Genomic DNA, 24,424 nt, shown 5'->3' with positions numbered 1-24,424 from the left:
ATCAGGGAAAGATTAAGCAAAACCACACAGCTGGGAAATGGGCATGTATTTGTCGACAACAGGCAGCTAAAATGCAGTTTTCACGTAGCAGTTAAGCAATTTCAGAAGCATTCAAATGTTGACATCCTATAAATTATATCAGTTCTGAAATTCCGCTTGTTGTATGGTGGCAGATTCAATTTTTCACACGTTACACAGATGTGATGCATTATAATGATATCCGTTCTAACCTCAGTACAGCTATACAATAATTTCATGGTAATCTCTTCAATTCCTTCTGATTTCAATTTGGCAATGAGTTCTTGGAGTGGAACTTTTGTCAAATGCTTTTTAAAAAATGTGCACACCAGTACATAATGCGTCCTGAGAGAAATCATTCTTTTTTTCCTAAGACTGATTCTAACTTGGCCCTTATGGAAGGCTCCGGAATTTTTGCAAGAAACGGCAGCCAGCCTTTCCTTTCCAGACACTCATTGGCAGGACTCCTGTTAACCATGAGTTGAACACAATCACAATTTCCCATATTTTATTTATAATCTCACAATAAAAATATAAGTGTCAGTGCCCTTGAATAGGGGCATTGGGAGAGCGAAGGTACAAATGATTTAAAAAACTTAATGATAATAATAATAATACTGGACTTTTTATTCTGTTTATAAGTAAATTATTCATGCTAATTCCTTTCAGCAAGTGTTCATTCCAGAAAGCACAAAATACATTATATGACTGCACACAATATTCAAGTCACTGAATGGAAAAAAATAACAAGCGCAATACAGCTCATTTTAAAATTTGGCAAACATTTTAGTAAATTTGTCAGAATTAACAGTATGACCAAAGGTCAGGTGATCAGTAACAAATATCTTCCAGAAGAACATAGTGGCACATGAAAAATAAGCACATAGGCTTGCGGAGAGTTTGGAAGACATGGAGGGGCCACCTAGAGAAGGCATATGTACTATTATTTTCAAATGCACACTACTGTGAGGACCCATATGTGGCCCACATGGTATTTAAAAAATTGTAATTGTGAGAAAACTTCATTTAATCAAAAAAATATATTTTGTATGTGGCTTTTAAATGCTATTAACATGTGTGGCTCACATATGAACTACTGTGTGGTGGACAACATAAACAACAGAAATGAAATTCATTACTCATTTAAAAAAGAGACTGGGATATGGAACAAACAGGAAGAAGGATGTAGAGGCCCTTGTTCTTGGGACAGCAGCAATTCCCTCTTCAGACACAGCAGAGATGTTAAAAGAAGCTAGGGGGAGAGAGTGAGGAGAAAGGGGAGAGAAAGAGAGGGGGATGAGAGAGACAAAGAAGTGCAACTTAAAAGGAGCAGCCAGTGAGAGCAGCGGCTTCAGTGAAAGGGTAAGGGTCTGCAGTGGGCTTCCCGCAGACAGGCTGTGAATGCTCGAGCTCCCCAAAGCAGGGAGAGCAGTGCATTACGGAGGTTTGTGATTACTAGCGTAACCTAGCTAACTGAGCAGACCATGTTAAAATGGCACTTAAATAGAATCCCACACCTGAGTTAGTCCATACTACCAAGGCACTAGAGACTGGGAAAATTTTAGCATGCATTGTACACTTGGAATGTTGTGATTGGGAATGTTTTTTTGGCATACATTAGGCCCCTCAATATCAATTGAGCATCATTCAAATGCCACAACATACCTAAGCATTGTTGCTGATGTGTCATGTCACAAAGCATATATCAACTGAAGCTAGTCCCGCAAATATGACTTCATAAGATTTCAGTTTACTCCAATGGCCTGCACAGTCTCCACAGGCTCGCAGCATGAATGTGTGGCTGAAAAATCTGTGGGAGCTGTGTGATACTATCAGGTGAGCATGGAGCAAACTCCCTAAGGAATGCTTCCAGCACCCTGTTGAATCCATGCTGCTAAGAATTCAGGCTGTTCTAGTTACTGTAATAAAGAGGCTACTAAGTGTATATACACACATAACAATAAAATTATTTATATTATTCGTTATTCAAATTATGTTTGTTTAATTTGTCCCTACAAATCCCTACAAGGCACAACATAACTATACTCCATAACTATAAACCTGTGCAGTTCCATTTGATACATAATGGCTAGCTGCATAATGACACAAAAAGTAAGGTCTACCAAAGTAAATAAATAAATAAAAATAAAATAAATAAATACGGGCTACAAATTGGTTAATGGGTACCCCTACTGGAAAAGAATCACTCAAGTGGAAAATCTTTCATTTAGTTCCAATTTCAAAATGAGCTTTTAGTTATTTTTTTGGTATTCAAATTTAAAATGCAGAGGCCATTTTTTAACCAAGACAACAGAGTTCTGTGATATTTAATTTTTGGCTGCTCGCAGTATCCAGGGATTTCAATGGTTGTTGACATGCTTGAAAGTAAGGCATTCCACTCAATGCTAATAAATGAATGCTAAGCTAAGGACAATTAAAACCACATTCTTTAGATAGGAGAACAGTCAAGAACAGTCAATATCACTTCATAAAGGGGGACTTTGGCCAGAGAACCAGCAATCTGATAGTGTTCTAATTTCTCATCTCAGCCTTTTAAAAACAAATAACAAAGCCATAAGCAATTCTCAAATGGTAAATGAGTGAGAAATTAATTTGGAATTGTCGGTTGATACTTATCCAGTTCCCTTTAAAGCAAAATCTGGAATTTCTCATCTCTATCCTCAATAGCAAAATAGTATATTAGTTCATTTTACAGTTTTAGAGACATTATATCTATGATGAGTCATTTAGGCGAGATGTGTTTTAGTAAGAACAAGCAGGCCATGCGGTTAGAGCTGCATCTAATTCATCTATAAATGCATAGTGACTGTCAGTAACTCAGCAAGACAAGATCAACATTGCCTCTCCTCAGCCTCTGGACCGCATTACCCACAATTCCAAGGTTTGTCCCTTAGTAAGCCAGGGGGCAGTGCATGGGGGCAGAGCAACTACTCAGTGCAGAGCCATGGGTTGCTGCAAAGGAAAAGCAAATATATAGAGCAGTGAGGAGGAGGAGGGGCATCCCACCCCAGACCCTGCCTTCTAACAGTCAGACCAATGATAAGCAGAAGAGCCCACACCACTTCCTGTCCCATAACAATACAGGGCAGCGATCAGGACAATAACCTCATACCAGTCTGCTCCCAAACAGACACACTACTGGCATAATTTTAAACTAAATTTAAATAAGCTTCTTGTTCCCGATGCTTGACATTACTTCTAAGTTAGAATCAGAGTGATTATACCAGCACACCTTATCCCTCAACAAAGGGGGTCTGGCGTAGACCTGTGTCAAATATTCCATCTGAAATACCTGTATTCTTAAGACACAGTTTAAAAACAAACACATAATTTTCACAAACATTCAGAACCATTTCTTCTCTGTCATATGCTTCTACATTTCCATTAGTTTTGTGTGAGCCAATGAAAACCAAATGGATCTGCTTGAGTGTTTTCAAATTGTCTGGGCATTTAAAAAGTATTTCAAATTCACATTTGGCCTGGCCTGCTGTGTTGAAGCCTACAGTCAGTGGACCAAAGAGAGGCAACAGGCAGTGAGCATTGGACCACTTTAACACATCATCCTGAGCAAGGCTGCCCAACCATGTTCCTGGGGATCTACAGACCTGAAGGTTTTCATTTAAACCCTAATTTCGCACACCTGATTCTACCAATGAGCAGCTCAACAAGATCTCTAGCTGTCAAAGGTGTGCTTTGTTAGGGTTGGAATAAAGACCTACAGGATGTTAGATCTGTAGAGGGAACTGAACACACACACACACACACACACACACTCTACCTCTTTCAATAATATACAAAGACGCTTGAATTCCTTATTTGAGAATTCAGTTAAACATACAATAAATGGCACCATATTTTTTTTAAAGTCAGGGATGTCTTAAATGTAAAAGAGACCTTCTAACCACTCTATGGCTATGTTCAGATTGCAGACCCTAACGCTGGATTCAGATTTTTTGCTCAGATCCAATTTTCTTAGGCTGACTGTTCATATTCAATGCAATGCAACAGTACTGCCAATGCAGAATTATAACGTTAATCTGTCGCATGGAGAGTGATCCAAAAATCTCTTCACTGGCGTTTATCCGGTTGGACAGGGAATTCCATTCTGTACCAAATCCTGTCTTTGATTGAAAGCACATCTCGCCCAGCTGGCAAACGCCTGTGTGCGTACTTATCACGTGTGGAATGAACAATTCCGATTTGAGCTTCTCCACGCAAGTCGCATGACTACGCATCCGATTTATTTCCACGTAGACGTGGCACAAATCGGAACTTAAAAGATGCAACTCCATGTGGTTTTTCCAATGTTCACATAATTTGAAAAACATCTGTACTAAATTCTCACCTATCAGCTGCAGTCTAAATGCAGCCAAAGTCAATGTCAAAACACGCGCTTACACACACACTAAACCACTTTTTGTAACACACACACACACACACACACTACTTATAGAGTAAAAAACATACTCTGCCTTTCTCTGTCACACATATACTTAATCCAAATGCTCTGATGTCTCTGTATGATTCATGACTTAATAAAGACGAGACGATTTAGATGGCTGAAGTAAAGCACAATGAAAACACAATGATAAACGATAACCATTTAAACAACTGGCAACTGTTGCTCTTTATTGCATTTTTAAGAAAGCGTTTCTGTAACCATCAGGTGTCCTTATTTGGCCATATTTATCTTAAAACCTGCTTAGACAAAAATCTATAAAAACCAACTGCTGAACTAAAAGTAGAACACAACAAATATGGCTATGGCGTATTTGAAAGGTGACAGAAAGGGATATAGCTGGGGAACTAGGCAGCATCGTCACTGGCACTTGCATTCTGGGAAGAAAACATTAGGTTGTTAAGGGATACAATGCTGTGACTGCATGACAATGTAAACTCAATGCGAAGCATCATCGTTTAGGCCACATGTACTCACACAAATAACTATCAACTCAGTCACTGCTACATTCCCTCACACACAAGCGTGTATACCTACGTATGTATGCGCACACACACACACACACACATTCACACCCTCTGTCTCGGTCACACACACACACACACACACTCACACCCTCTTCCCGTCACACACCACACACACACACAACACACACTCACACCCTGTCTCGGTCACACACACACACACACACACACACACATTCCCTCTCTCTACCCACACACACACACATTCATATTCTCTTTCACACCCACTCACACATACACGTTCGCTGCGACACAATCCACTTTCTACAACAAAGAACTGAGCAGAACAGTCTCAAAAATAAGCATTAAAACGATACTGATAGTGAAATGCTCTTAAAACCTTCAGAAAACATCCACCTGAATCATTAACAATCATCTCATTGAGTCCCGTTATCATTATGGCTTCTTCCACCAAGACAATCTGGCTTAATTTTGGATAAGGAGTGGGACAGAAAAGATGAAGGAGGGGCAAGAGGAGATGTGGGAGGGGCAGACTGTGAATGGGCAGGAAGGAGGGGGTAAATGGAAAGGGGCAGAGGCTGGGGCAGGGTGGCGCGTGGAAGTGGCGGGTTTGGGAGTTCGGTGCAGGACGTTGCACAGGTAGCCTGAACAAATAAAAAAAATAAAATTATGATCAATGTTTTTAGTTGTATTCAGAAATAAAAAATGACCATTCCTTCCAACAAAAAGCGACATAATGTTAGTAATAATTCCCATATATGCTGTTAAAGAAAGCTCTGACAATGCTTTCTTTAACAGCACATGGTCAGAGCGGTCATGGTCAGGCCTGTAGAAAACGAGTGGTAGGGGAGGTCATGCCTTACTGTAAGCTTGAGCATGGCTAGCCTCACTTATTACCAAATGACCAATTCTTTCACATACGGAGTTTAAATCTATGCCGTGACATGCCATGTGAATATCTGGCCACATGCAAAATCAAAACAGGCATCCTCCCAAAGTGAGTACTTATGACCGGTCAGTTTTATTGGTTAGTTATTAGTGCAGGAGGTTATTAGTCTTACCATGGGTGGGATTCACTCATGCAGCATGCAGAGGGCAGGGGGAGGAGTCAGCTGGAAAACAGTGCACGTGTTACACGCGTTAGCCTGAAGCAGGTGCCGCTGCACGCAAACCTGGCGCGCAAAATCCGAGGGGCCGAGAGTCTGCATTCCTACAGTATTTACTGATACACCTTATACACTGTGATCGTTCACTGCATCAGCCTATATAAACGTCTTGTGTTTCTGCAGGAGGGAACAGAGTGACTCCTGTTCGCATGAATGCGTCTCACGGAGTACCATGTTTGCTCCCGAGTGATACTGGGAGCTCATTGCAGTGGAGAAAACAGAAGAACTTCCTTTTGGGGTGAAACAACAGGGCCACACAGCAGCAGTCCCAGTATACTGTATTCCCCACAGTCTCACAGTGAGTTCGCCATAATACTGTACCTCTCTCAATCTCTGCATTCACACACAAACACATGCACAAAAACAAATGCGAACGTCATCATCTTAAATAACCAATAAGAGGCACTGACCACTGCGGTAAGTACGCTCTCCCTAAATGCACTTCAGCAGCAGTGAGTTAATAAAGGCACATTTCAGGTGGGTTTGATTCTTTGGGGAAGGGATGAGAGAGAGTGCTCAGTACACTCTGGTGCAGATATGCCTGAGCACCTGCAACAGGAAGGTCTATACTCCTGTTACTCAAATCACAGCCCTCAAGGTCCAAGAACTGCTGGTTTTCCACCCTTCCATTACCTGGGAGTCAGGTGTGAATACAGTCTGGCCAATCAGTAACACTAATTGTTCAGCTAATTACCTGGGGGGAAAAAAACCAGGGCCAGATTTGGATTTGAGGTCCAGATTTGAGTATCCATGGTCTATACCTACTTTTTCCTCTCCTTGTCTTTCTTGAGGGTTGTGGAGCCCCCTGCCTGCATACTCTGGGACTGCATCAGCTCAGTGGCAGTCTTCTTCTGCTTGAAGCTGTTGAGCTCATCCTCCAGAGTCTTCCTCTTCTCCTCCACCTTTTTCTTCTCCTCCTGATGTAGCTTCTTCAGACGGTCAAACTTCTCATGCAGCTAAGATCCAAGAGCACAAGGGTCAACACTCTCCATGGGAGGACAGTCAAAAAAGCATATTTAATACTGTGCTTACAGTGCAAATGAACCTTCATGATTAGAAAAGCACACATCCTCAAATACTACACAATCTCTTCAAAACTGTTTCAAGATTCTAATCTCTACTGCAACTTCACACTCCTAGCAAACATCTAATGTTAGGCAAAAATTACAGACTTCTTGGCTAACATTAGGTAGCAACCATTTCAGCTGGGACAATATGAGATTCTCTCCTAGCTAGCTACAGTGCAACTGGAAAATGTGACGACTTCTCAGTGTGATGACTGATTGAGTTATACACACACACACACACACACACACACCGGAGTCACACACTTACATGCACACACAAGGAAAAAAATACAAACTCAGACAGACACACAAAAAGATATAGATGCATGGAGTACGACACACACACAAACACACACACCTCTTTCTCTGCTTCCTTCAGCTCGGCCTCCTTCTCCTTCACTCTCAGGACGAAGGTCTGCCGCATCTCCTCCTCCTCCTTCTGCAGCTCCCCCAGGAACTCCTGCCGCTTCGCCTCGTACGTCTCCTGCAGGCTACAGCGTGCAGCGAAGGGGGTGTTTCAGAGCATGCGTCTTTCTGACTTGAGTAGGTGTGTACAGGTTCTGTATCAGTGTGTTTGTGTGTAGAGCCAGGCTGAAGGTGTGCACAGGCGCAGTAGATGTGTACAGGTTGAGCACATGTGTACAGCTTGAGTAGTTGTGTACAGGTGTAGCAGGTGTGTACAGGTTTTGTAGCTGTGTGTTTGCAGCGCACAGCCAGGCTGTAGGTGTGTACAGTTGCACTAGGTGTGTACAGGTTGAGTACGTATGTATGGCTTCTGTAGTTGTGTGTTTGTGGTACAGAGCCTGGCTGTAGGTGTGTGCTGTAGGCAGGTTGAGTAGTTGTGTACAGGTGTAGCAGGAGGGTACAGATTCTGTAGCTGTGTGTTAGTAGTGTACAGTCAGGCTGTAGGTGTGTGCAGGCTGAGTAGTTGTGTACAGGTGTAGCAGGAGGGTACAGATTCTGTAGCTGTGTGTTAGTAGTGTACAGTCAGGCTGTAGGTGTGTGCAGGATGAGTAGTTGTGTACAGGTGTAGCAGGAGGGTACAGCTTCTGTAGCTGTGTGTAGTAGTGTACAGTCAGGCTGTAGGTGTGTGCAGGATGAGTAGTTGTGTACAGGTTAGCAGGAGGTACAGCTTCTGTAGCTGTGTGTTAGTAGTGTACAGTCAGGCTGTAGGTGTGTGCAGGATGAGTAGTTGTGTACAGGTGTAGCAGGAGGGTACAGCTTCTGTAGCTGTGTGTTAGTAGTGTACAGTCAGGCTGTAGGTGTGTGCAGGATGAGTAGTTGTGTACAGGTGTAGCAGGAGGGTACAGCTTCTGTAGCTGTGTGTTAGTAGTGTACAGTCAGGCTGTAGGTGTGCACAGGTGCAGTTGGCCAGTCACCTGAAAGGTTTGCACTCGGGGTTGGTGTCCTTGAAGCCCATCTCCTCCAGCTTGCAGCGGCGGTAGAGCTCGTAGTGTCGCGTGTGAGTCTTCTCCCGCAGGTCCTCCATGTTCACGCGGATCAGCATCTCCCTCAGCTTCACAAAGTCACAGTGACTCTCATCCTCCACTGCAAAACGCACACGCCGATAATGACCCACACGCCGTATGTCACAAGCATACGCTGCCATTAACAAACAGTGCACTGCGCGCGCACACACGCGCGTTCGTGATTGTGGTTGTTAGCAATCCCAGGGCTGAGACAGTGTACTTTTTGTAGTTCTCTGTATTTTGGCAGGGACTGCAGGATGTAAAATGTAGTAGGGCTGTTCCTCTCTTTTAGAGGAAGTCATATGGCAGATGGTTTAACAGGCGAGGAAGACCAGGTTAAGCCAGTTATTGTAGGTGAAACAAGCGGTATAATTCTTGACTGAAGAAGAGCTTTTCCTGGTGGTTTAGTGAGCGTAAACGGTAAGTGGTCGGAATGGCATTTGGCTGTTTTCTCCCTAACCCATTTGGTTTCTTTTGATAGTTTGTTTCTTTTTTTGTTGTGTTTGAGATTCCACCCACGTGATTTGCCTCCATCAGTCTTTCATTTCTTTAATTTCCACACCCATCAACCAAAACAAATAAAGCCCCTCTATGGAAAGGGTGTTGCCTGTGAATGAAAGAATTCACCCTACTTAAACTGCCTATTTTCCCCCTTATGTTTTACTCCCTCTATACTCAACACCATTAGGTTAAGATCCTCTCCCAAGCTCACAGCGTCTAGCACGGTAAGATCATGATTATGCTTACAATATCATTAGGGAGCCAGGAGGACAGTGAGCAACATTGGGGAATGGGCTCATAACAGGTTCCATTCAATGTGTGTGTGTGTGCGTGCATGCGTGCGTGTGTGCGGCATCCGAGCGGGTTAATTCTGTAAAGGAGGAAGCAGCCCCAGGCCAGGCTGACAGACAGGTGGGTCTCTCACTTCCCATCTGGGTGTGACCTCACTTCCTGCGTGGATGTGGCTGAAACTCACCCTGCACAATGCCCCATGGGTACTGACGTGCTTTCACCATCTTATTGCCAACTTTCACCTCCTCTGTGCTCCCCACCACTGCAAATGGCAAGTGTACCTGCAGAGCAGAGATCGCACAGACACTCAGACTCGCAAGCCAACACTAAAACATACAAAGCCGTGCATGCATGCACACACACTCAAACATAAAAATAATTTCCATCATTACCCTTCAGTACCATAAGAGAAACCTCACATTGTGACGTAACTACACTGAGAACAGCATTACATTTAGTGTACTAAATTACAACAGACTGCTCTACATTTAGACAGGAGAGCAAAAACACTAGTTTCACTACACGTATCACAGCAGGATGTGTAACTGGGGCTATTAGTTTTTTTCCTGTTTGCTAGGTTTATACAGGAAATTCAAAGTTTCCATGATCATAGCTTTTTCTGTTTGAAAAGACAGGAAACCAGAATAAACTGAAAATGCAACTGCCAATTTGTGTAACTAATGTAAGTGACTTTTGCATGCATGATATCATATTTATATTTGCTGCCAGTAAACACAGACTGTTCTCTCAATCTACCCTGCCATTTCTGTCATGTTTCACTGTTTTCACATGCTCACATATTGCTAGTTGCTTGCTAACTCAATGTGCTTCATGCAGATGTGTAGTACTTGCATACTACAGCATAAAACTCAATCAGGTCTTCTGTCTCCACCTTTGCGGATGGCTACGAATACAGATAGCTGCATCTGCAAATGTCTGCATCATTTGTACCAGGATGTTTTCACCACATTGCTTGCACTATAAAGCAGTTTGAACACAGCGCAAGTTTTACCTTAATGCTGTTTCCAGATCTGGTATTACAGCTACAAAGGAACCACAAGGGGCCAGGAGCCTCAGGGTTCAGGGTCATTTACATGAAGAGGTTAGCCATTCTCAAGCTTTACTCAGAACCTGACATTACACTTCTGCTTTACACAGGTTTAACTCAAACCTTGACATTACACCTCTGCTTTACACAGGTTTAACTCAAACCCTGACATTGCACCTCTGCTTTACACAGGTTTAACTCAACCCTTGACATTACACCTCTGCTTTATACAGGTTTAACTCAACCCTTGACATTACACCTGTTTCACACAGGTTTGACTCTAACCCTCATATTACACCTCTGCTTTACAAGCTGTATCATGAATTTGCAGCAATAGCAACTGACTGAAACGGAACTGAGGGTGTTCTAGGGCAAGGAATAGAAAAAAAGAGAGAGAGACACACTACACAGACATACATTCATTGTTGAGTTGATTTCAGCCACTGTCTCATCATCGGTGGGAAACTGGTAGATCTGCACACCATTGCTGACCAGCTCGCTGGTGATGTTTGTTTTGAATTTTTGGAGTTCGCTCTTGGCGATGGCATCTGACTTAGCGATGATGGGGATGATGTTCACCTGCAACATTACAGAGGATCTTTGTTTTAACCTTCTTGCTTTTAATCAGATTCAAAAATTTGAAAACCTGAACAAAAATCACATTTGCTTACATGCATTAGAAATAATGTAAATGGGAAATTTTTCACAAAATATTTCATTAAAAATATAAAAAGCCACAAAGATAACATAAATATTTTAATAACATCTTGCGAAACATTACATAATGCCACAAACAAAATGACATGACTACATTTAGCAGATGCTCTTATCCAGAGTGGTTTACAGTGTAAGAGAACATAAGTGTGTTCACATATGCGCAACTATGCCAGACCTGGCTAACAACATTCCCAGACCAGCGGGGGTACATACAACATCACTACAGCCAAAAGCAAATTAACTATCCTAAATAAGAACCTAAATACAAATCTGAGCGCACAGGAGATAACATCCATAACACATAAAAAAAATATACAACCATAATACCGGAATAACCTGAATTTATACACTGGAGACATTAGTTCAAGGGATTGGGGGTGGGAGGGGAACCAGGATGCATCCTGAAAGGATCGGTATTCAGTCTGTGTTAGAAAATGGCAGCCAGGTAAAAAGAAGGTTTAAAGATGCTCTTGCTGTTTTCTCACAAGATGACCCAGGCATACCTCTTCACCTGAGCATTTTTATAATAACAGCAGTGTAAACTCCCAACAGTACGAGATGGTTCCCCGGCCCAGGCGCACTGCAGTACCTTACTGTCCAGCTGCTTCATGGTGAGCAGGTCCAGCCCTTTCAGCGAGTGTCCAGTGGGGGCGATAAAGTACAGGCAGGCGTGCACGCGCGTGTCGTGGTAGCTGTGCAGAGTGCGCTTGATCTTCAGCTCCTCCTGCAGGTAGGCCTCAAACTGCGCATCGATGAACTCCACGATGGAACTGTAACTGCACAGAGGAACATGCCGGTAACACACCTGACTTTCAAACAACAAGTAATGCCACATCCACACACACATTCACTTGCTCCCACAAGCGCAGCCACGCCAGGCCCACCTGTTCTCCTTCCTGATCTGGTCTCCGAAGCCCACGGTGTTGACCACGGTGAGCTTGAGCCGGACGTTGCTCTCCTCCAGCTCGTAGGTCTGGGACTGGAGCTGCACGCTGGGCTGGCTGTGCCGCATGGGCTCGCCCGATAACTTGGAGTTGAACAGGGTGTCCATCAGAGTGGACTTCCCCAAGCCCGTTTCCCCTAATGCCAGAGAACGCACGCATGGTCAGCACAGAACCACACCTCACCTCCCGCATTCCCTCTCACCATCTCACCTCATCCCCACTTAGGCTCAGGAGAAATGAACAACACAAAACCAAAAAGGGGATTTTTACTCTCATCATGGGTGACAGTCACTATCATCATCAGCATCACAGGCTGCACTAGTTTTCATGAATCTGCATTTTCTAAATGTAGGCTATGAAAATGTTGCCATTTAGGCCAATAATTCCTGCATTTCAAACAAAATGACAATATTAATAAATCAAAAATGTAATACAACTCAACGGAGTGCTAAAATGGCAATAAAACACACTCCACTAATACTCACTGTTTCTGTCCACAATGGATTTAACTCAGTTATTGCGCAACTGCGGTAAAAGTAACAAAAAATGGAGAACATACAATGGTGCCTATCCACCTAAATACTGGTATGTCACATCTTTTGAATACTACTTTTTTCAAACATAATTTTAAAAAAAATTTTATTCAGCAATACTAAACATTTCTTAAACCATCTAGCTTTCTAGCTTTAAACTTATGTTTATGAATTACCAAGCAACCTGTCATTTGCTTTAGTTGTTAATATAGCTAACAGAGTTACATCAACATGATGTAAGATAAGTGAGGGGTCCAGATGGAGATAGATGGGCAGAACAGGGAAAGAAAGGGGTATGATGGGCGCTCCCTTACCTACACAGAGGATGTTGAAGCAGAAGCCATTGCTGACAGACTTGCTGACCAGCTGGTCTGGCATGCTGTCAAAGCCAACATGACCACTGAGGGGGACAGAGCGTGTTCCTTCTCCCTGCAAACACATTACCCAGAATGCACCAGTTTAACTCTGCACCTACTGCACATGCAGGGCTGCACACACTGATGTTCTGTGGCACATGACCCAGGACAAAGTTGTGACATATGGTTACTATGTGCACAGAGAAGAAGGCATTACAATAAAAATATCAATGGGAACATCACGGTTAAAATCGCCATTGGAAACCTCACACACTTTTTGCTTTTGATCATAAAGTTTGAGTCTGAGTCACATATACTACTGCTCAAACTTTTCTGGGTGCTTCACCTAAATGCTCAGTGTCACATAACGGCACACAGAGCGCTTAGGTACAGCAAAAACCACTTCCTGTTTCCTGTCTGCTAACTTTTTTTAACGGCTGTAGTGCAGTCTGCTTAAACTGTCCATTATCTCAAATCTAGAAGTCCTGAACAGCCAACACTACAAACAGTGCTATCAGAGAGAGGATGTGTGTGTATGAGAGCGATTAAGCAGGGTGTGTGTGTTTATGCATGTAATGTATGTACGTATGTAAGACAGGGAAGTGTATAAGTATGAGAGAAATAGGGAGTCTGTGTGTGTGTGAGAGAGAAAAGAGAGAGAGAGAAACACTGCACACAGGAAAACCTACAGACCTACTGTTATAGATATAATTCACTTTGTGTTTTTTTTTTGTTGTTTTTTTTACAAGCTGCATTGGAGTAAATTGTAGGCTATTTCATTGTTGTAGTCCAAAAACCCTCAAATACCATGATACCAATCATTGTAAAGTCAGCAGGTCACCAAATATTTCCCTAAATAACAGAAATATCCTCGATCATGCACAAAACTGACAGAAATAATATACATTTTTTAAAAACAAAAAAGAACAATTCCTTTCAATGATCAATTCAACACCCATTTTTTCTACTGTCTATGTTCCACACACCCTCTGGGAATTGGGGTTCACAGTTAAAATAACTGTTGCACATACAATCTGATTGTTGGAACTGACAGCACAGTTCAAAAACATGTTCATTCTGAGAGATTATCCACAGCAATAGTTATTAAATGAGGCATATACAGAACCACCTCACAGAGCAGTCACAAGACTAACACATGGTTCATTCAAGTTCTGTGATAGAACAGCACACCATCCAGCACAAAGCATGCCTCTCATTTAACAGAAACTGTAACACTGAAAGTGTCACAATAGAACAATAAACATACTTTGCTTTTACACTGTGCTTATATCATCAGGAGAGAAGTTCACCAGCAACAAAACCATGACGATCAAAACCAATGACAAACAGCCAATGACTAGAACTACGTGTTGAGAGCTCATCTGAATAAATTCAGGAATATTTTAAAAAGTATGAAGACTCGTCTTATCTATTTTGGAATAGACCTTGCACATCACTGTGTTTGTAAGCTGTTGATAGGCGAATTAATTGTTTCTTCGAGTAAGCACTGAAGAGAGCACATCTGCAGTCGTCTCTCCAGAGCTAAAAAGGGTAACATTAAAATGTTTTTTATCAGCATACACCTTACCTTAACACTACCTACCTTAGGCTAAAAGACGTTTTGCAAACAAACTATGCAAACCAAACCAATGGTAATGCTAATGTAACTAATGATCGCCTTCACTGCTGTTTGTCCAAGTAAAGACCCTGGCATCGCTCCTATTAATACAACTTGTCATAGTCCTGGATGCAAGTGCACCGACTACCTGAGTGTGAAATCTGAATCGTGCATCGTCCATAACTAAAGCTACAAGCAGAGCCAAATCACCGTATGAATGAAGCTCACCCGCTCCTTTAATTACAATGATGTTCGCACAAAAAAATTAATTAGCCTAATTGAAACAGTTCGCACCCTAATGTGACATCTAGCATGCTATCCATGTTAACGTAGCTACAACCCGAAAACAAGCCAAAACGAAATTAGCAATCGACAGCTACTAGCATTTAATGAAGATAGGATCCAACTGATAATACTGATCTGTGTGGCTTCACAAACACAAATGTACCACCTGCATTATCCAGATGATTACATAATAATACCAAGTTAGCTACAAGCTGTTGCCAATTTTATATATGCTACTGGTAAGCTATAACTGTTCGAAATTTTGTCCAGTCGTGGCAATAACTACCACAAGCTACGGCGCCACAAAAACAGGTAGGCTACAATTTAATACTTCCACATATCACTGATCGTAAATGGTTTTATTCGGCAAGCTAGCACGTTGGTTTTGTGCACCTTGATATCAAACAGAAATAACTGGCTAGGTTGGTTAGTTCGAGCAGTAACTTTCATATAAAGGAAGCACTGATGGAGCAGTATAAGCTAATAAGATGCATTTAAAAAAGACACTTTAAATGTCGCGTAGAGACCTCTTTATCTATAGCAATGTATAAACGTGAAATGTATAGTAGATATCGAGACAGAAAATGAGCAGCTTTGGCATCCGATTTGGACTTACTGCTTGACGGGCAATCTCAGTCGCTGCCATTGTAGGTCTACTCTTGTCTTCAAATGAGACCCGAAGAGAATCGCAGGGGGTGCATTTGCGCAGCACTCGCTTTGCCAGAGAATGTACCAATAATTGTCAAACGCTGTCACAGACAGGACCGCATGGAAGTTCGTAAATTGTCTTAAGTTAGATCAGAGGTAAAATGTCAAGTTCTCCCGCAATGTGAAATGCCATATTTTAAAACGTTTTATTGGAGATATTCTAATATTATTTAACCCCCTCATTTCCCACAAAATGGTTCATTCCACGTTTATTAAAAAAAAAGAAAGAAAAAGAAAACTAAAACTAAAAAGAGGCCTTAAGTTAATACTGAAAATGAAAACTGCCTTAAAAAGTATTATATAAACTAATCGCAGACATGGCCACTACAGTTAAATAAACGACACGCTTAAAAACAATTTATTAAGTAGACTACTCAAAGCGTTTTGTAATGAATTCAATGTTGAGATGCTCGGAAGTAGTCTGAATGAACGTTATCCATAATGTAACCTAAATTTACGCAATTACGTATAACTAGTTAGTACCGACAACAGGTAAAGCGGTTTTGTACAGAAGTGAGTATTTGCATTTATGGAGGATCGATTTAAAGGCTACATTTCCCACATAATTTGGGCACAAGTACACAATCCCTTATAAGACACTAAACATGTCAAAGAACAGCTGTCGATTTTTTGCAATTCAGGACTGAGTTTGGAAAGCTCTGGTTAAGGCCTTTATATTCAGTAATACTCATTTGAGCATCACTGGAGCAATAAAAAAGGTTCTTCGTTTTGTTTTGTTTTCCCCTTATGATTCATCATTAAACTCAATGAAAGTCAGTAATTTACCAATAGAAATAGCTTGAGCAGCCTAGACAAACCAACCTAGTGATGTCACAACCTGGTTTGTCCCAAGATGGCTGTACCTTAGTGCAAGTAGTGCTAGTTTATTTTTTTATATTTAAAAAAAATATTTTTAAAATCTGTATTTTTAACCTAAACTTTCTACCAAGCAATATTCACTTAAATGTATAACTTGACTTCCCCTTTAACAAATAAAATGGAAGATTTCGGTCATGTGGTAAAGCTTTTGCCGCCTGGGGGAAGTAACAGAGAGGGTGCCATGCTTTTCAGGTCACAGGATTGAAAGGTGTCATGGTAAGTTAGTACTGAAGTGGATAAGATCAAAAAAAATCTGGATATCTTAAGATATTTTATAAGGTTTTTAAAGACTTTTCACATGGTGTAAAAAAAAATAATTTTTTTTTAAAGATGCCTTTTCACTGAAAAAGTGAATGTTGTGATGTCCCACAAGGGGAAGCATATTTACCACAATATGCCACTATTGTGGCTAATGCTAAGTCAGATGAAGTAAGCATTTTTATCATTTAGACTGGTGTCAGTAAGGTTTATGGAGTTAAGAAAAGCCAGGCTGCATTTATTCCTGAGGGCAGTGAAGACGGAGAGGGCAGCAGCTCAGATTGTGAAATGTGACTGGCACAGGATTAGACTGAAAGTGATGACAGGAGTGAGAATGAAAACAAGGACCGTGTTCAGTCAGGGACAGCAAGTTGTAGGTTGCCATGGAAAACTCCTATTTGTGTCCACTATCCTGCCCCAGTCTGGCAAGGACAACTTCTCTCAGTGGAAAAGTTGCACATGCCAAGTGAGTACTTTAGGCAGATGTTCACCCCCAAGCAAAACTGAACTAATCTCTGAGATGGAGCAGTTTATTGGGACTGTTCTTCCGGTGTCCATCAACACCCATCTGCTGGGCAGGCAGACACGCACGTTGACAAGATAGCTGATGCAATGTCCATGAGAAGCTGGGAGCAAATCAAATCTAACCTCCATTTTAATGACAGCATTCGACACCACAGCACTGAAGACCCATGCAGAGAGATGCATTGTCGAAAGTAGAGCCTTTGTTCAACTCTGCTCTGGAGAGAATGAACAGAATTCCAATGGATGACAGTTGCAGCATGGCTGAGCAAAGCATTCCTTACAAAGGAAAGAAGTGTCTGAAAACAAACAAACAAACCAAGCAAGCCCCATAAGTGGGGTTACAAGGTGTACATGTGACTCAAAGGGCAATGCATATAACTTTCAATTCCACACAGGTAACCAGTGAGTGACTGGAATGCCAACCAAGCTCTGTGGAGTTTCACTGGAGGAGGCAACAAGAAGGGAATCAAGGCCACCTCCAGAGGTTAGGAAAGACTGTGTCGCCCACTGGCTTTACTAGGCAGACAAGCAATTAGGCCACTAAAAGAAAGAGGACTGCATTGCTCAGTCAAGAGCAATGTGTGAAAAATGTGGTGAGCGTATGCTTCACACCCAAAAAAAGAAATAAATAAAATTAAAAAACTGCCTGCAGAACTTTCAGATGAAGAAGATTAATGATGAAAATAAACTGAAGGATGGTTAGTATTGACTAGCTATGAGATTGTCTACATCGATCATCTGTTATATCCAGATGTTCATGAGCTGTTCATTGTACAGAATATATTTAAAAGTTACTTGAAGAACTGAACATGAGCACCTTTTAAAGATTTGTCAAATATAATTTGGGTTGAGGGCAAAAGTCTTTTTAATGTCCCAGCCAACAACGTTTTGTGCGAAAAACACAGTGAATCGATGTTACATTGTAATCCGGATTATCACGATACAACAATGGCTAAAGACAGGAAACATTGTCAGGACCTCCTCGGTCGGTGTGGAATGCGTTTGAACACAATGCCATGAAGAATATTATAGTTTCAGCGTGAACCAGAACCGTGGCTGCTGAGGCTTTTTTTTTTTTTTTTTTTACAGAAACAGTCTAACTGTAGTCCCTCTTGACGGTTCTCGTGCTGGTAACGGGCAGGGGCGCTGTATAAGCTTTTTTTTTAGCAAAGAGGTTTGCGTTTGATCTGGCAGAAATGTTGTTTTAGAAAAAAGAATGATATAGAACTCATCTTGTAAAGACACAATTATTTTCGCAGCATAAGATGGATCCCTACAAATGGAAAGGAGTGAGAACATGTTTGACATTCTTGTGAAGGAAGAAACCCATTTAGCTAGCACCCGCTAATCTTACAAACATAATTTAAATAATAGGCTATTGAAACGGTTCGCGTAAATGCAGTTAATGTAAAAGATTATCTTGTTAATTGGAATAATATTTTCTAAGACGCAATGATACAAATAAAGCCCGATATTTCTGAGTAAACTATCGCTCTCCTTAGCCTAATAAGCTCCTTTGCACCGTCTTATCATTGCACAGCAAAATGCTCAGTATTACTGAAGTAGCCTATCATAGTAAAATCTAGGTTGCTTCATCAGAGCGGATTCGACAAGTGTATTTATGTTCATTTTTGAGAACGACTGTGACTGTGAAAAGAGGAACAGTTAATGGGTGGTGCTGTTTATAGCCTCAGCAGAACAAGAAGTTGAGGGTGTCAAAAAAGAAAAAAACTACTCGAAGCGTTGCATTAATAGTTTGAACAATGGTAAAGGGGAATACTCTCGATCTTGTCCACTGAATAACAGCTCTAAAACGGTGTTAAGCTTGACACAGTAAGTACTCGGTCTGATATTATGTTGTGTTTATCTTTATTTCAACAAAATACAACGATTTATGTTAAAGTATAGAATCTAGCTATAATATAACACGTAGGCCTATCAGCATTTTTACAGAACACATTTATAGCTGGGGATTTTACGTTTGCGCTCCAATGGGCTAACGCCTTATATTCTCAATGCATTTATTATAGGAAAACGCCAAATTAGGAGGAAAAACCATCTGACATGTCCAGCCACGTGGGAATCTCTGAATCAACAGATATGACCTGCAGACCTAATCCAGATTCTCAGAGCGAACTGGCGCCGGCTCAGAATGGGGACGGATTTAGAAGCGATACATCAACGAGGGCCTCTCACGACTCACCCAGAGACAAATCGTCAGGGGACCGCAATGCCACACTGGAACAGCGTGCGTCCAACGCCGCTACCGCAGCAATACCCACTCCGCTTCCAGCTTCAGTGCGCAGATACAGACTGCAGAAGCAACAGGAGACAAGCGAACTGTATAGTGGCAGTGGCACAATCAACTGTCCTGGGGTTCCAAGAAAACTGTCTGCCCAGGCACCTGAGAAGGGGTCAATGACCTCAGGCATGCGGAAAAAATATTTAAAGGAACTGTTGTTGACTAAAACCGGCCTCAGTAGCTTATCACTGTCTTTTGACAGCGCTGGCGCATATTCCAAGGACCTTGGCAGCGATGGGATTCCGTCAGCTTCAGAAGAAAGTGCTAATTTCCCCGCATTTTGGGCTTTGGATCCGACAGAACACGCTTGGATGCTCGCTGTCGTGGATGGCAATTTTGACATAATTGTGGATTATCTGTCGACGGATTCCAGTTTGCTGACCAAAAAAGATTTTGTTACTGGTTTCACAGTTCTTCACTGGTTGGCAAAATATGGAAAACACAATACTCTGATAAAGCTGTTAAAGCATGTGGAAAATGAGGGATTCGCAGTGGATGTTAACATAAAGGCCAGTGGAGGTTACACGCCGCTTCATGTTGCGGTAATGCATGGTCAGTATATGGTAGTTAAGCTTCTGGTGGGTGCGTTTTGCGCAAGTGTGGACGCTATGGACTATAGTGGACGGAGAGCGTGGCAGTACCTCCGGACAAATGCGTCGGCTGAGATAAAGGAGCTACTTGGGGCTATGGACGGTGAGGGCGGAAGAGCTCTTGGATATAAAAACGCAAATAACAACTGCGTTGCTACGGCGCGTTACCTCCAAGAGGTACCAAACGGAGAAGAGGACTCACCTGTTACAAGAAACCAACTTTGTGGGCTTGTGAGAAAATTTATTGCATCCTTTATGGGATATTGAACATAATAAAGAGAGAAACTTAGAGGATACTGACCCCTAATAACCTGCTAAAGGGAAAATCCGCAATGTTGATGTTCTTTTAGTATCGATTCAGTGTCATTTGTTTCCGCTGGGGATGCATCACTACTCGTAGAAGGACGATACATGATGTCCAATGCTTTTTTTTTTTAGCTGCGTAAAATAGGAGTACCGCAATCATTTTCTGTCATTTAAACGCCAAAAAACATTTTGGTTTGAGTGAGATTATTTTGGGATACATATGGAATATTTGAAGAATTGAACAGATTCAACAGAAAAAAGCACATTTGGTAATACGTTATGTTTTGTAATCTTCTCAAAAAAGAAAGAGGAACACCATTTCCTCAAGTCATGCTGATGTGGAAGAACTACGTACAGATTATTTATTTTAGGCTATGTCTAATTAATGTGAAATTAGTGATAGTGAACATCAACAGTTAAACACATGAAAACAACTTAACCTTTTGAAAGTTTAACTAGCGATTCTGCACAACAATTTTCGATTTATTTTTGTTTTAGGACCATTATTGTTCACCTCGCAAGGAGAGCTGTAGGAATAGACAGAATTGACCCTACTGCACCTGGTACCTCTTACTTTGTTAATAAACACATAAAAGACCCAGCTTGAAGGCCTTTGGATAAAATTTATTTTCTTTGATTCTGTTTTTATACCACTTTTCCTAAGGTACAAGTAACTGAGCTACCCACATGTAGGCTTTACCCAATCATGGTGATGAATATATGTGATGAGCCTGATTGTGTTCTTCCAGTCTTTTTAGGGGGTCAAGCACCGAAGGTGTGAGACACCCTATTGTCTTTCTTGGTCTTATAATAATAATAATAATAATAATTAATAAATAAATAAACAATTATTGTTGAATTGTGACTTCTGTTTTTTTCAGTTCTGGCAGAACCTATTATTCCCTTCTGTAGTTTCAAAGCAATGAATGCATTAGTTATGTTTCATGCTTTAACAAATGTAATCAGAATTTCAGGATCAAAAATATACAACAATCAACAACCCTAAACTGTCATACTTTTTCATTAAATGAAATGCAAAACAGTTTGCTAACTCCCAGATTCGTTGTAGTTAGAAAAACATTCAGTGGTGTTGCACAACCAACATCGCTTAATGTTTTTATAACTACAGCTTGATCACTGTCCTACCATTCTAACTACAACTAGATCAGTGTGACCTTTCTAATAACAATCATACCACTGCCTGACCTTTGGTACAAGTAAAAGACACAGTTAAGAAATCACAATGCACAGGACACAAGTTCCATGTGACTAATAACCAACTGCATGGACAACTAAAGCCTATTTAATAAAATACTTCCCTTTTCCTTTACAGACATGAGTGATGCTTTATACTTCAGTAACATCAGTACTAGGGCGGGGAGTCCCTAGTATTGATAAACAATCACTAAGGAATGTTTCCAGCACCTTTCTGAATTCATGCCACTAAACTGATGCTTGTGGCTGTGCCTGGTCGGTTTGGAAACAGCCACAGCGCTGTAGAAATCCTTGTTCAAATTGGATGACACCACCAAAAATGAGTATTCTGCATTGCCTAGGCAGGTTTCAAAAAAGGCCATTTGGAGATTTCAAAAGGACACTTGGTAACCAAATGATATTATGGGTCTTTAGAGGTATAAAACACTATGTACTGCACACTATATGCTCGTGGAAGTGTGCTGAAATTTGCTCCTTTCCCCCTACCCATAAATAAGGCCTACTGGTTATTCAATAATGCACTGAAAAAAATATTTTGAGAATGTATGTAGATGCTAATTGATATAAAATGGGATCAAGCTCTTCACTGAACATGCCCTCCACTGTGTCAAAGCTGTCTTCCTCAGAAATATTCACAAGCGAGTGAGATTACTTCCAAGGCCTCCAAATACAGTGTTCTATTTAGATTGCAAAATAAATTTTGTTGCAAAACCTTTTTAGATTAAAAGACTCGAGTCCCTTTTTTGCCAGTGTGTAGCATTCTCAGCGTGCATACTAAAATGGTTATGGTTGTTTATTCAGGAGAAACAATGTGTATGCTTTTATGCAAGCCTAACAACCTATACACCCTTTTTGCCTTCCCACGTTGCAAAATAAAAAACAGTTGTTGCTAAAAACATTGGCAACTAAAAATAATGTATAGAGATAAAACTGAGTTCAAACAGTATATTGTATGACCAGATTGACTGACTGAAAAATTCACAAGGAAAAAAAAAAACAGAGCAGATGCAAATAAACCTGCACCGGCCCATACTAAGTGGTTAAAAGAACACAATGCCATTGTTCCACCAAATCTCACTTTTATTGTGAAGGTGTGAACACAAGCCGAGTGGCCATCCAGAACAGACAGCTGCTGCAGTCGTGAGGTCTCAGGGGGTGGGAGGCAGATGGTGAAGCGCAGCGCCCATTGGTAGGGGCAAAGGGGGGGTTTACAGACCCAGTTTAGTCCTCCTCCAGTGTCTCCTCTTGGAGTTGTACCTGAGGACCAAACAAACACGCAAGGGATTATAATTCCATCACAGAACCTCACCTCAGGATTTTAACCTCCATGAACATTAAGTGCTTTGATTGGTTCACCCTGCAAACCAGTTTTGAAAACAAAAACTCAGGCCAAATCCTTGGTTTTAGAACACAGAATTTGAGGATATAAACAGTGTTTGGTGCTGGATTTCCACAAATTAAGCATGACCATTCCCAAATATCTTTCCAAAATAAGGTTACCAACTGCAGCTTGGAGTTTCACAATAATTACAAAAATGTACACATTCCTGTGAAGCCAACAGACAAAGTATTAATGTTACAGCACTGCACAGGAGCACAGCGACACAGGAGGCCCAATTCCATACTAACCAGAAAGTACAACAGCCAAGCAGAGAGCTATTTAGCAACTTTAGTCTGGAACAGGTTCATTCACTACAGATCATCAATGGCCATGTTTACTTAAACACCAACATTCCATTATTTGCCAGGGATTGAAAGGTCACTTTTTTGGAAAGAGGAAAAAAAAAATTCTAAAATGTTTAAAATTCTCCACATGGAAAAGTATTTTCTTTTCTAAATGACTTTGGAGCAACGATTAATTAAAGTAGGTGTTTCCGACATATTGGCAAATATCCCAATAAAGAAATGAAAAGTTTTACTTGCTCATTAAATTTAATTAATGTGATTACTTCAACCACATCTTCGCTACACCTAAACTTTCGTTGTGTGAACATACATCAACCTCCCTCCACAACAAAAAGCAGCATGCAAAAAACAAACATATTTCATGGCAATGAAGAGACGTCAATTAAAGTACTTTTCAAATGAATTTTTGAGGCTAGACAGATTAGAAGACAACAAAATATGTGGTTTTATATGAATTCTGTGTGTACAGAAAGACAATGCATACACATTAAACCACCAAATTACCTTGCAGGAATACTTCTGTCGATTAGTTTCTTAGTACAGCAAAATCCCCAAAGTTAGGCAGTCGTGCCATACATTATTTTGGCATACAATACAATAGAGCAAGACGCCAGTCACTGCTGCATCAAGGCTATTAATTTACTAAACAGACAAAACGTTAGCCAAGTCATTTCCTGTCCACTTTGCCCTATCAATCCCAACTGTGATTTTTCAGCTAGTGTGTGAACATTCTGTGGTTCCACAAAAGGCTCTGAGGTCTCATAAGTAAATTGGTTCAGACAAACAAAAAGGTGCTCATCTGGCGTGTCATTTGTAGGAGCTAAAGCAACAGTAATGCAAGGAGCCCATGCTCATAGTGGGAAAACGGCAGATGCTCGACCTGGTGACAACCGAGTCCAAAATGCACCAGGGCTTGCCTTTACTGAGGTAGAAGAGCTCTTTTCCTAAATAGTCATTTGGGATCCTTACTGACTGAT

The 24,424-nt window shown here is 41.2% G+C and overlaps 4 protein-coding genes across 12 annotated transcripts in view; 2 read left to right on the top strand and 2 right to left on the bottom strand.

The window, feature by feature from the left end:
• Window positions 1-512: 512 nt before the first annotated feature.
• LOC135262356 (septin-6-like) lies at window positions 513-15,751 on the bottom strand. 7 transcript variants are annotated; one of them, XR_010332185.1, is made up of 12 exons: window positions 14,842-14,889; window positions 13,034-13,148; window positions 12,127-12,322; window positions 11,832-12,018; window positions 10,943-11,104; window positions 9,662-9,758; window positions 8,596-8,764; window positions 7,575-7,707; window positions 6,915-7,105; window positions 6,045-6,095; window positions 5,139-5,627; window positions 4,638-5,106 (listed from the first exon to the last, which is right to left on the bottom strand). XR_010332185.1 is itself a non-coding variant. In XM_064349395.1 (11 exons), the coding sequence occupies exons 1-10, from the start codon at window positions 14,872-14,874 to the stop codon at window positions 6,092-6,094; spliced, it is 1,287 nt and encodes a 428-aa protein (XP_064205465.1). In that variant the 5' UTR covers window positions 14,875-14,889; the 3' UTR covers window positions 513-1,270; window positions 6,045-6,091. The 7 variants fall into 7 exon arrangements, 5 of the variants coding, with proteins under 5 accessions (XP_064205465.1, XP_064205464.1, XP_064205463.1 ...); XR_010332186.1 differs by having other exon boundaries at window positions 5,143-5,627; XM_064349395.1 differs by lacking the exons at window positions 4,638-5,106; window positions 5,139-5,627 and adding an exon at window positions 513-1,270.
• On the top strand, window positions 15,143-21,405 carry LOC135262359 (ankyrin repeat domain-containing protein SOWAHD-like). Of its 3 annotated transcripts, none has more exons than XM_064349398.1 (2): window positions 15,143-15,290; window positions 19,379-21,405. In XM_064349398.1, the coding sequence occupies exon 2, from the start codon at window positions 19,413-19,415 to the stop codon at window positions 20,505-20,507; it is 1,095 nt and encodes a 364-aa protein (XP_064205468.1). In that variant the 5' UTR covers window positions 15,143-15,290; window positions 19,379-19,412; the 3' UTR covers window positions 20,508-21,405. The 3 variants fall into 3 exon arrangements, with proteins under 3 accessions (XP_064205468.1, XP_064205469.1, XP_064205467.1); XM_064349399.1 differs by lacking the exon at window positions 15,143-15,290 and adding an exon at window positions 18,948-19,181 and having other exon boundaries at window positions 19,447-21,405; XM_064349397.1 differs by lacking the exon at window positions 15,143-15,290 and adding an exon at window positions 18,956-19,181.
• Window positions 21,406-22,820: 1,415 nt separating this feature from the next.
• LOC135262372 (large ribosomal subunit protein eL39) overlaps window positions 22,821-24,424 on the bottom strand; it is a 2,371-nt gene continuing 767 nt past the window's right edge. Inside the window, exon 3 of the mRNA XM_064349421.1 lies at window positions 22,821-23,018. Within this exon, the coding sequence (XP_064205491.1) occupies window positions 22,970-23,018 (49 nt within the window). The 3' untranslated portion in view covers window positions 22,821-22,969. The remainder of the gene's footprint in view (window positions 23,019-24,424) is intronic.
• Window positions 24,190-24,424, top strand: part of map4k6 (mitogen-activated protein kinase kinase kinase kinase 6) — a 26,779-nt gene continuing 26,544 nt past the window's right edge. Inside the window, exon 1 of the mRNA XM_064349336.1 lies at window positions 24,190-24,374. Within this exon, the coding sequence (XP_064205406.1) occupies window positions 24,282-24,374 (93 nt within the window). The 5' untranslated portion in view covers window positions 24,190-24,281. The remainder of the gene's footprint in view (window positions 24,375-24,424) is intronic.

Source organism: Anguilla rostrata, chromosome 9 (genome assembly GCF_018555375.3).
Source record: "Anguilla rostrata isolate EN2019 chromosome 9, ASM1855537v3, whole genome shotgun sequence".
In the NCBI taxonomy this organism is placed as follows: Eukaryota; Metazoa; Chordata; class Actinopteri; order Anguilliformes; family Anguillidae; genus Anguilla; species Anguilla rostrata.
This window is presented reverse-complemented; position numbering and strand designations above follow the sequence as displayed.

What these genes read in the sequence shown, in the direction of transcription:
- LOC135262356 (XM_064349392.1), bottom strand. Translation starts at nt 14,874, where the DNA reads ATGGACGATGCACGATTCAGATTTCACACTCAG. An exon ending in TGAAGCAGCTGGACAGTAAG is followed by an intron (nt 11,105 to 11,831) that starts GTACTGCAGTGC and finishes GTAATGTTGCAG; the next exon opens with GTGAACATCATCCCCATCAT. An exon ending in TGAAGGAAGCAGAGAAAGAG is followed by an intron (nt 7,106 to 7,574) that starts GTGTGTGTGTTT and finishes CTTGGATCTTAG; the next exon opens with CTGCATGAGAAGTTTGACCG.
- LOC135262359 (XM_064349398.1), top strand. Translation starts at nt 19,413, where the DNA reads ATGTCCAGCCACGTGGGAATCTCTGAATCAACAGATATGACCTGCAGA.